Here is a 12,015-nt window from a genome sequence, read left to right as displayed (position 1 = left end):
ATCCACCTGTGGCCACTTCTCCCTCGCAAGAGAGTTGCTGTGGCGGGGCTTGTGCGGGAGGCTGGGCCATGCCACGCCGTGCCTCTGCTTTGCGCCTCTCTTACAGCCCTTCTCACCTCGTGTCAGTGTTTGCTAGGTCATGCATTTAGCTAACTGTATGTTGAAATGGAATCCAAAAAGAAACGGAAAATGATTTAACTTTTTAAAAGTCTTTTGATCAAATTTTTTTTTAAACTTACCTTTGTATTAAGGAACAGTATTTACTGTGTCTTGTGAGATCCTTTGCTTGTCTTCTACCGCTGTTTTGCTTAACTTAAAAGACCCTTCTTTAATAGGCAGCTTTTTCCAAATTGAGATGCTCTTAATACCAGTGGCTGCAGGAAGGTTGATCTCAGCTGTTACGTGGTTAAAGGCAATGTGAGCTGTGAAATTTGTAGGAAGCTGTAGACTACCTTGAGCTTCCTATTAAAAGTACATCATTTCACCCACATGCTATAAAATAAATCTATTTCCCATACTGTGTCAATGACACTATTTATCTGTGCAAATACAGTATTTGAGACTAAGTAAACTTTGGGATATGAGTTCTTGTTAAGTGATCCGGTCAGTAACATGTTGAAGTTACCTAACGTTCAGTGTAAGCTTTAATATTTGATTTTGTTAATTAAAGATAGGTTTTAATATTTGTGAATAGGAGGTAGATTCAGCCTTTTCTATCTTAATCGCAATATTTTTACAATCATGAGAAAAAGAAACAGCTTTTTGACAAAAAAAAAATCTTTAGGGTAAAACCAAAGAACCAGTGAAAACCGATGGTTCACCATTTCACCTACTCTCCAAACGGATATTTTTGTGTGTAGATAATCTGCGTGGTGATAGCTTCTTCTGATCAGGGCACTGTGTTTTAGCAGCACTGTGTATGCTTGTTCTTGGATCCCTAGAAGATGATGCCTTTTGCTGCTGTTACCATTGAGTCTGAAACTGAATGGAACAATATACAGTAATGCACGCCTTGCAGTTTGCATTATTTCAGATAAGGAATAACATTCTGTTTGGGGAATGTACAGTAATCCCCTGCTTATTTCCATTGCCTGTTCTCATGCAAATACTTTATTCTCCTAGTTGGTAACTATTTTGAGCCTCCATTCATTGCAAGTTTTAAAATCAGTGGAAGCTGGATGAATTCTGTTCTGCTCAGCAGCTGAGAACATCAGGCCCAAATGGAAGATTTTCTGTAAAATGTTGTTGATAAAGAGCATAATTTGACCGGCCATCTGAAAAGTATTGTTTGAATTTTAAAGCTAAACTTGACTAACTAAATTAAGAAATAGAATTTTGCCCCCTTTGATTCTTGTTTTTCTGCAGCACTCTTTAAGACTCTAGTCACTTTGAGACTTTAAAGACTTTTGTTACCAAAACAGAAAATAGTTTGACTACAGCAAGTCTTTGATATATCACCTATAAAACTGAAGTTTAGCATCTCATATAAAAACTTCAAGAGCAAATTAGTTCTGTTCTGCTTGCCAAAAGATTGTTTCTATCTGATAGTCTGTTGTTTGGCCTTCATAAAGCCTATTTATAAATAGTTCAACGTGTAAGAATTATAAATTACATGGTTTCAAGGTACACACTGTCAAACTAGGGAATTGCATTGCTCTGAGTACTCATTCACATTGGTCCTCAGTTTTTGAGAGTTTTATTAATGTTTTCTGTGCCTGTGTGCATCAAATAGAATAAATAATAATCTTAAATGTCTCTATGAGGAGCTTCCATGTGTTTGGAGAAATCTTGGCTTAAAACTAATTTGCTATTTAACCGTCTTTGCAATACAGTGTGTTGGGGGGGGGTCCTCTAAGTAAGTGGACCCTATTATATGTCTTTATGAAAACTGACGGTGTGCAAGACTTTTTGGTTAAGCACAACTATAAAGGAACCCTGTTACAAATCTGTAGTTAAAATACTCTTCTTGGTTGCTTTAAAAGATAAAAGGCCTAATAAGTTCTATTTAATTCATACAAGGAACTATACAACTTTTATAAGATGAATGCTTAGGAGCTTTTTGGTAAAGATGACAATAACATTAATCTTTCCTTTTTTTATATGTATTTATATAAACATTTTGGATTTCTTTCAGAAAATTTTTGTCTGTATTATATAACACCAATATACAACTAATTAAAGGCATACAAACTACTAGGCCAGTCTTCCTAATTAAGCTTTTCTTTACTTTTGCTAAATCTTAATAAAATTTCTTGCTTTTTACATCTGATGCTGAAAATTATTTTCTTTATCAAATATGATTTTTTTCTTTTCCAGATTGTCACAAGTTATTCCAGTTTTCAAAAATAGTCAGAAGAGCCCAATGTATACACAGTTCCTGTCTACATTACTAGAAGAGCTGCAGTTCAAAAATGAAGATCTTGAAAGTTTAACGAGAATATTTAGAAAGGACAACTTACCTGAGTGGTCAGTCAATTTAAATACTTAATATTTTTATATTTAATGTGAATTTTGCATTTCATAAAACTAAGCCAGTTAACAAGGATTTTATTTTTCAGTGTTTTGTAAGCATACACTGTAACTACAGATCATATCAGCCAGAGGTGAAAATGTGTAAAGTACATTTTAAAGTGAAGAAATATATATGGTATGGAAATTAGTGTTGTCATTTTGTCACTTACAGTAAATGCCAGCTGCTTATTACTTAAATCTTTTCATAATATGTAGTTGGTTTACTGCAATTTTGGGAGGAATTTTTGCTCAAGTTCTATTAGGACTTAAGGAAAACAGAAAAAAACATCTGTGTGGCTATAACAACTAAGTCTCAGCAGCTTTGTTTTTTATTGAGATGATTGTTATGTTTAGTCTTGATATATAAAATGAAGTGTTAAACACTTTTTTGCATAATACTGAGATTGAGACTTTGCATTTTGGATAGGCTGAAAAAACAAAAGCAAATGCCTTATTTATGCTGGGTACAACATTATAATATATAATTAATTAGTTTATTAATATTACTGATCACACTCCTTTGTTTCCCACAGAACAAGATGGTCATCTTAACATCTTCTGCTGTCTGAAGTGGTGGTATGGAGACCAATAAATTATCTTCAATTGTTGGGACTTTTTTTTTAATGAAAAATGAAATTAAGCATTGATTGTACTTCTTGCACTTTTGCGTTTTCATTTCTTTCCTATGAATAAGAATCTTGAAATCTCTCAGAGAAGCTAAGTAAAACAGCACTTGGTCAGGGTATGCATAAAGACTGCTTAAGATTTGAATGGTCTGAAAACTGCCAGTTTAAAAGCAGTAGAAGGGGATGTGGTTGTGGGTGTGGTGTGTGGGTTTTTTTTTTTTTTTTTTTTTTTTTTTGCTTTGCAAATTTTCAGTCAAAATTTTCCTACAGGAATTGGGTAAAGAAGAGGAAAAATGAATGTTAGCACGGAGGGCTAAGGAAACTTCTGCTGGCATCTTTCCTGTTGACTCAGTGCATGAAACAGTATTCTCTAAGAACGATGAAGACAGTTTCCAAAGATGTCTGGACTACAGCCTGTTAACGTGCTACTTCTAAGAAAAAGGGTGATCTTTTGAACTTGTGTAAAACTTATTTTTAAGCATTCTCTAATTGTTAGTACTTTGGGCTTTAAAATAGTTTTTTAATAACAAAAGACTTGATTTTTGGCTTTTGGTAGTCATTTCATTTACAATAGTTGTTTTGTTTAGATTGAGAATGTTTTGACTTGTCCCTATTACTAACTAATTAGAAAATGAAATTTAAAATTAATCCACTTGTAATTCTCAGTGATGTTGTAAGATGGTGTATTGTATAGTTCTCAGTTCATAGCACGCTGTCCTGTGACAGGCTGGAAAAGAAAGTTGTAACTGACAGTGCTTAGTCTGCAGTAAATGCCATCACTTGTTATGGCTGAAGCAACACTTACCAGGACTGCTGCATGGGAGCTCCATTGAGAAACAAAGATTTTTTTTTTTCTTTTGTCTTCTTTCTGTAATTAGATACCAAAAGGGAACTCTGCACATAATTAGTTTATTACTGGGTAATTCCTTCATTATAATCAAAAGATAAATATGTTGATTTCCCCACAGCTTTGTCCCTGGAAGCTCCATTGTACAGTAGAGCTTATTCAGGGGATGCATGCTTTTTCGTAACTTACCTGGTAATAGGAAGTTACACTCAGCTTAACCTGTAAAAGCAATCATTTAGAATGAGGAAGACCTTTAATGCAGAGTTAAAGCTGTATGTTTTTCTAAGTATGTAATAGGGAAAAAAAATACCCATCACAATTAGAGTGTGTCTGATGTCAAATTCGTAAGAATGCATGATGTAATCTAGATGCATTGTTTTGTACCACGATGGAAAACTCCTTACTTAGATACATATGGAAAGAAGGGACAAGACCTCATCAAAAGATCAAAAGAGAAGTTTATAGAAGACTGAGTAATGGGTAAGATACCCTGAGCAAAAATAAATCTTAAATTTTTATCTGCTTCTGATTTAGGAAATTGAATATATCAGGATTTTTTTTTTATGTATTACTTTGCTGTAGATTTTGAGTAAGCCACTGTTGTTCCATGCATCAGTTTACCTTGGGGCATAAAGATTACAACTAGCCCATGATGATGCTGTTATACTGACTACACTTAGAAGAGTTACAAGCATACACCATACTAGCAATATGACTGTGTTTCATCAGCTTCACTGGCTCTCATTCGAAAAGTTTTTACATTTCCTGTCAGCTTAGTGGTGTGATTTTGTTAGTTATTTTTAGGCTTGCTCTTCAGCATTTACTGTGTTGGAAACATCTGAGCTTGTAATACGAGTGAATAGGTCACAGGCCCAAAGACCTCTTTATCGGGCTTCACTGTAGTGGCTTTCACTGGCTGCCTTAAGCAGCTCAAAAAAAAGTAAGTTTCCATGATTTTTGCCTCTCTTCCTTGGCTGCTGTGCTGTAAGCTCACTTCTTCTTTTCCTTGCCCTGAGGGAAAAAGAATAACCTTTCTTCTTCCATGACCTTTTTCACCAGCCCAGAAGAAAGACTTTTATAATATGCTGGAAATACCCTGAAGGAATCTTCTTTGCTTACCTTTAATGATTCCATCTCCCTTAGACTTGATTAAAATATGTGTCAGTAAATGCAGAAAGCATACATATACCCATTACTTTTCAATAGTAGAAAGGCTCATCAACAGTAGAAAGACTCATCTAAAAAGGGTCTTTTGTACTACCAGCCCTAACCTGTTCTGCAAAGCACAACTCAAGCATCAGAAGACAAGCTCATTCATCCAGTTTCCTTAGGAGCATATTTTGTAATAGCTTAACGGGGTAGAAATTTTCAAATCTAGCCATCATATATGAACTTAAAACTTAGTTTCTCGCACAACTATCTGTCTTATAACAGACTTTACTCTCTCTCAGCCCACAACTTATTTTTTTTTCATTTTGGTTAATGTTTGCAGGCAGTTTGTTTCCTCATGGCCTTACTGCTGTGCTTACTGTTTTTCCTTCCTATGTTAGCTCAGTGTGTGAGAACAGGTGACACTCGGCTCAGTGGTGGGTTTGAGCCTTATCTCAGTTGGGCTGAATTTCAGTGTCTTGCTTGTAAGCTGCAGCAGTGTGGGCCATTACTGCTCTGGGGCTTAGGGCAGCTGGGACATAAGCCGCTTCTGAATAGCACCATGGCAGGGGCAAGGGCTTGGCAAAGCCATCACCTTACTTAGGCTACACTTTCATGATCCTTTCAATCTATTGCAGTGACCATGTGAAGCATCCAAGCTCGCATGGCAGGGAACCTAGAGCAAGCAAATACAGTATGATATGGTTTCTTGTAATAGCATAAAAATCAACTACTTCTGTGGGGGGTTTTTTCCCTCAACATATGGGTAAAGAACAGAAGAATGCTTTGTTTAAGGCATAAAGCAAAGCCTGCTTCATGCTGCTGCAGCTTCTCAGCATCAAAGGAGTAGTGTATGATACACCTGCATGGTACAGATATGGATTTCTTATAGAGTTTTCTATAGATACAATGAAGTAAGCTCAGAAAGAGAACAATGTTAATAAAAACACATTTACAGAGAAAACCAGCAGTTCTTAAGTTATTCAAAGCAGTATTTTGTGCTGGCCAGAAGAGGTGAAGGAAAAGCTTGGGTGTCTATTTTCACACCAAAGTTCAGTTCAACACCCTGTAAATACCATCAGCGTAAACACTGCGCTCTGTAATACTGCTTCTCCTAGCGCAAAGCCCTTCACTACTGCCGCTCCTTCCTCATGCCTGTTGACCAAGCCTGCTGAGCTAACAAGGCTGTCCTGCAACTCGTGCTGCTGAATCTGTGTCCTACCCCTCTTTCCCTAGCTCGGAGGAATCTGGACTCTACAAAATGCAAGAGAGGGTGAGGCAGTACAGCTGGACATTACATCTCAGCTGACCTTTAACAGCTGAATAGAAAAGAAGAACTGACCTGCACCAGGCAGAAGAAAAAGGAAGAGAAAAGTGGAAGGTGCTATTCATACCTTCTAAATTTAGATATTCAGCCTTAACTACCTGCCTGTCTCTGCTTCAGGGGGGACTGAGGTCCTTAAGCTTAGGCTCTCCAAATCATACCTTGAATCAGTCTATGAAGCAGGTGGGGTTAATGCCTCTCCTCTTAGTCTTATTTAGAAATAAAGCAGATAGATATAAATCAGCAAAGAGCTTTGACCATAGTAGACTAGCTAGCCCTAGACAAAATATTTGGTAATAAAACATGGCACAAAACTGAATGCAGAGCAGGAAATTTCTAAGCCAGTTGATCCTATCATTCATTTATTTTCCTGGCTGCTTTGCCAGTTTACAACTGTTTCACATAGAATTTTTCCTTAACCTGTAAGTTATAACCAAAAGAACTGACTTGAATGGGCGTATTTAGGGAAAAATTAATGCCCGTGTTGAAAGTACTTTCAGGAGGTTACACTCTAGTTCTAGACTCTGCCCATAAGCTTTCCATACTTACTGTTTATTTCTGCAATGGCTTAAGAGCATCCAGTACTGTGGGTGAAGTTTAGCTTGATCTCACTGGGGTAACATGTAATGGTGAATTGTCATTTCCAGTGGTCATTAAATATTGAGAACACAGAATGAGCCTTTCGTCGGCAAGTCTTAAGTTTCCATAAGTGGCAGATGGTATATAAGGCAGGGCTAGGCACTTGTAAAACCCTCTGTTTCTCAGTTGCATGTCTCTGCCACCTGACAGCCCATCCTCCTCTGCCTCCTCCGGTCGGAGTCAGAGGAAGTAGGTGTGCCTTCCATTAGCAAAGACAGACCGTCATAGTGCTAGAGATTTCCCCTCGCCTTGTGCTCCTTCCCCTTAGGGCCACTTTTGCGCGCAGGCTTCAGACAGCACTTCGGGAGCGGGGCTGCCTGGAAGAACCTGTGGAGGGTGAACGGCGACGCTTGTGGCGCTCACTGGGATTTGCGGGGGGAAGAGAGCTGGAGACCTATGTCTTCCAGTAGCTGTTGTTTGAGCACTCTGGTTTCAAAAAAGCAAGTGAAAGCATACATTGCCTCAATGACTGATCTGAGGCAGGTGATTAATGTTAGTCACCCCCCTTGGTTGCATGCAGCTGTAGAGCAAGGAGCAACAGCAAACTGGAGTTTTGAAAAGATAGACATAACTAGCCCAAAATAGCAAGCATCAGCAAGAAGAAAAGCATGAAACTAGTAAAAGCCTTTTTAAACTGCCCATATCCTGGAAAATGGGCAATACTAGTGCGATACCCTTTGGGCATCCTCCGTAATGTTCTTCTGAACACCTCCGCAGTACTGAACCGAGTTTGGGGCAGCATTAACAGTTGTGACAGGCCTGGGAACACCAGGAACAGAGGCCACCAACGTTGTGACGGCTGTTTCTGAGATCTGAGAGCCATGTTTATCCTCCCACTGATTTTGCCACCATGGTTGAACTTGCCAGCTTAGGTCCCATACTTAGGAAGGCGTTATCAATCAGAATAACGCAGTAAGCGTGACCCCTGTTGCAGATCAGATATTGCCACCTGTGGGTTTTACCGTCCTAGCCTACGGTTACCCCAACAGACCGGCTCCCTGAGCAGCGGCCTTTCCAAAGACAGTATGGAGTGACAGTGGTGGTAATTAGGCAGTCACAGCTCACCAATTTTTGCTCCCCCCTTCGAAGTCAGTCCTCCAGAACGTTTCGCTAGGCTGCACCTTACAGGCAAATTCTTTAGTACATTTTTGCAAGGTGTGATTACCTGCAGGAGCTGCACCCACAGATCAGAGAACAAGGCAGGTGGTACCATTGCAAACCACGTTGATTGGTACCGTTACAGACTACATCAAATAACTGTCATTTCTGACACCTTTTAGCCTCTTAAATTTCGTTTGGTATGTAACCGAATTGAACACTTTGAGTGGGACAGCAGCAATTTCACAGAGAGGCCTACAATTTAGTGAGAATTAATCATCGCTACAGCAAGTTTGGGTGACTTTGTATGCAGCTTTAACCAGCTGCAAACACTTAGATCAGGATTTACATCATAAATCCTGCCTTTTTGTCCTACTCAGATGGGAGTTCTACAAATCAGATTAATATAATTAAACAGTACAGTAGTAAAAGAAAAAAAATAGTATTATCTAAGAAGCCAGAACAACCCTGCTTACAGCTGCCAGCTAAGATCTGACTCATCTAAGGTATTTTATAGCAACCATATGTTAGGCATGTCTATCTCACCTATTATGCAAAAAATGATAACGTTTCCTAATCAGGATTTGCCACTGAGCAGGATTTTCCGTAAACATCTCAGTATCGCAGGCGCTATCCACCATCAGAGGAAAGCCTGTTGCAGACACTTGTGATTTGTTAATTTAACAAATAGAATAAATGGCTACAAATCTGTGGCTAGTACTGATTCGGCAAGGCTGGCGGTTGCTCAGGGTATAGGTATGTTACTCTGTCTGGCAGTTGATGCGTTAAAACATAATTTAGGAATTCTGTTTTAAAAAATAACTTAAGAATATCTATGGTCCTTGCGGGAGAAACCTGCATGTTTCGAATTGATGACATGGTCTGGAGGCAGGAGCTACCATGTGATACATTAAAAATGCTTCCTTGTGACAGTGCAAGCAGGGTTGTATTTGTATACGATATTTCCCTGCACAGCCAGGAGAAAGAGGGTGGATTCCTATCTTTACAAAGGAGAGAAAAAGAAGATTAAAAAACTAAGTGTAAAATTATTAAATTAAGGCCTTCTGATAAAATGCAGTTGATTCAGCTAAAAGTAATCATTGCATTTTAACAAAGGCAGGCAGCATTTTCGGTAAACCCCATCGTCGCCTGTTGATTTTTTTTGAAGAAGTTTTACGTACAGCTCACATGCACACAAAGCTGCCTGAGCCTATATACCTCCTGCAATCCGTATGGGAGTCCTTCTTGGTTGAATACTTACGCACACGAAGACTGGCCAAATGTCCATCCGTCTTAATTATTCCGAGGCCCTCAGCGCAGCATCAGAATAGCTTGAAGGCGTAAGAGGAGGGATGAAGCTGTAGTCCCTGCATTCTCTCCTCTTCTGTAAAGGACAGTAGTTTTACTGCGCAAAGAAAAATGACAAAGTTCATATTGACACAAATAAGAGCAAACTTTTATCCTAATAATTATACACCTCGTCTAGGGATCTTGATCTCTCATTTTGTGAAGAGGTGCCCTTTGCCTAAAAGCTTTTTTTAGTTCATTTTTCTATGGCAACTTCAAGCTCTGAACTGCAGGCTGTCACTAAATAAAAAAAATAAAAAGCAAAGTAGATATTTTTGCCCCTCAAGTTCCTTGGCTTATAATGAAGTTTCATAAGTAGAGATGTAGTTAAAGAGTTGTTTCTTTCTTATTAAGATTATTTTTCCAAAGGGCATTTGAAAGCTTTGAAAGTAACTTTACAGATACATTAGCCTTCAACAGCTCTGGGTCAAATACATGTCATCTCTGCTAGCTATTCATTTCTGAGATCCTCCCAAGCTCTGCTTCTTTGTGCACTGAACATCTGATGCGTCTTGTTTTTCTTCTATAACCACAGATGTGCCCTCTTCAAAAACTCACAATCTCAAAATGCCAAACTGACAGGCTCAGTGTCAAACCACACAGCCCAAGCAGCAAGCAGTGCTGAAGAAAAACAGAATCACGCTTGAAGGAAAACAGAAGAAATCACACAAATTGTTTCCAAAGAACGAATCTGAAACACGCTCACCTCGGTGCAGGCATTCTCGCTTAAGAAATCACATGACATTTAATGGTCTATTTTTTATGCTTATTTACTGTATGCATGAGCAGCGGCTGCCCTCTGAAAGCAGATGAATGTGAACAGCTCTCTGCATTTGCTTAAGGTTAAATTCATCTCTTTGAACTAAGCTGAGCCTTGCTCTGGGACTGACACAGGGCTCTGGGTTTGCCGGAAAGCTCCCAGCAGCGTAAGCAGGACTCATTCCTGGGGCACGGGGTGGCGTGTCTTGGAGCCCGCGTGGTCCTTGCCACGCGCGCTGGCGAGCCGGGCAGCGGAGGAGCCGGGCTGCCGGCACAGGCAGGCGAGCACGTAGCGGGGCTCTTGCAGCGGCGCTGCAGAGCGGCCGGACGGCTCCGCAGAAGGAATCGCTTTCCTCTGGCTGCCCGGCAGCACCGCAGCATCCTGCCACAGGGCATTGAAGTAACTCGTCCGCGGCTTCGCAGACAGGCCGCAGCAGGACCCACGGCTCTTTCACCCCTAGGTCTGTGCTGCAAGCCCCTGCTGCTGATGGGGGGCGAGACTGGGGCCACAAAGGTCTGACATTAAGGTGCCAAATATTAGTAACTCAGCTTGGCAGTAATGCTGAGAGTTAGCTAAAAGGACCCGTGATATTGTCGTGCAAGGAAAGCCATGCAGAAGCGGTGGGGGCAGCCACCCTCGTGCTGAGCGGACATGCAGGAGCAGCTCGCTGGCTTCCCGATTCGGCTGGTGTCCGCTTCCAGCGCGGAATCGCACAGGCGGCGCAGGATGCTGTCACCTTGCCTTCACAGCTCATCATTTGTCGTCACATACAGGGAAAAAAAGTCAGAATGACTAAAATTTAAAAGCATAGCTACAAACACGCATACTTAGCAGACCTGAAGGCTCTCTGTCAACATACAACTGCAAGACGACAGTCGCGCGGGTTTCACTGAAAGAAGCATCCTTATTTTTAATCTAGTGATTCAAAGGTGAAACACTGACCTCCAATTTTGGTACTTGAACACTGATCTTCTGTAAAGATCTTCTCTAAAGATCTCTGTGAGAGTAATACTGGATTCTGGGTTACATCATTTATATTTTAAGGGGGTTGAGTCAAAAGCTGGCTTTTTTCCTAGTTCATCTCTAGCCCATAACCTTGTGTTCAAGAGCGACGGTGCCTGAAGCAAAGCTGATAAAGCCACCAGCACCACGAAGTGTGTGTTGGGGTGGGGGAAGCTGCAACACAGCAGATAGATAGCCATCTTTACATCCCTATTTCCTCTACAGATTGGAGGAAGGAAGTTGCCTGCAGGTTAGCCCGGGAGCAGCCTCTCTCTTACAGCCTGAGAGCCAGCAGGGACAGGCAAGAGCCATAGGCTTCTGGAAGTATTGATTTCAGTAGTGCACAGATATTTTTACCTTGTCAGGTTTTTCCTACACCTAGTGTAACTGAAAGCCTTCTATTAAAAACTCACAACTGCGTATCGCAACTTTCAAAGCCACGTTCTCGCCTCCCAGTCACCCCACACCGGTTCCTCTCTGTGCTGTGCTTCCATCTCTTCTTCCAAACCTTGGCTCGTTCTCCTCCTCCCAGCCCCACACCTCCTGGGCTTTTCCCCCTCTGCTTCTTGCTCTCGGCCCCAGCAGCAGGGTTTGTGCAGGAGGAGCCACGCGGCTCCCTGCCCCGGGGCCTCCCGTGGGCACCTGGCACTGCTGCCGGGACCCCGCCGGCGGGAGCCGACCGGGCGGCACGAGGGGGCCCCGCACCATGGCC

At 40.9% G+C, this 12,015-nt stretch overlaps 1 protein-coding gene across 2 annotated transcripts in view; it reads left to right on the top strand.

Moving 5' to 3' along the window:
• The window catches only part of RPAP2 (RNA polymerase II associated protein 2), a 41,480-nt gene extending 36,978 nt beyond the window's left edge, over positions 1 to 4,502 (top strand). For both annotated transcript variants that reach the window (XM_064515924.1, XM_026116546.2), the window contains 3 exons: positions 2,317 to 2,466; positions 3,045 to 3,087; positions 3,408 to 4,502. In XM_064515924.1, coding sequence (XP_064371994.1) covers positions 2,317 to 2,466; position 3,045 — 151 coding nt within the window. In that variant the 3' untranslated portion in view covers positions 3,046 to 3,087; positions 3,408 to 4,502. The remainder of the gene's footprint in view (positions 1 to 2,316; positions 2,467 to 3,044; positions 3,088 to 3,407) is intronic.
• The last annotated feature ends 7,513 nt before the right edge of the window (positions 4,503 to 12,015 follow it).

Source organism: Dromaius novaehollandiae, chromosome 8 (genome assembly GCF_036370855.1).
Source record: "Dromaius novaehollandiae isolate bDroNov1 chromosome 8, bDroNov1.hap1, whole genome shotgun sequence".
Taxonomy (NCBI): Eukaryota; Metazoa; Chordata; class Aves; order Casuariiformes; family Dromaiidae; genus Dromaius; species Dromaius novaehollandiae.
The sequence above is the reverse complement of the archived record's forward strand: the minus strand, read 5'-3'. Positions and strand labels throughout refer to the sequence as shown.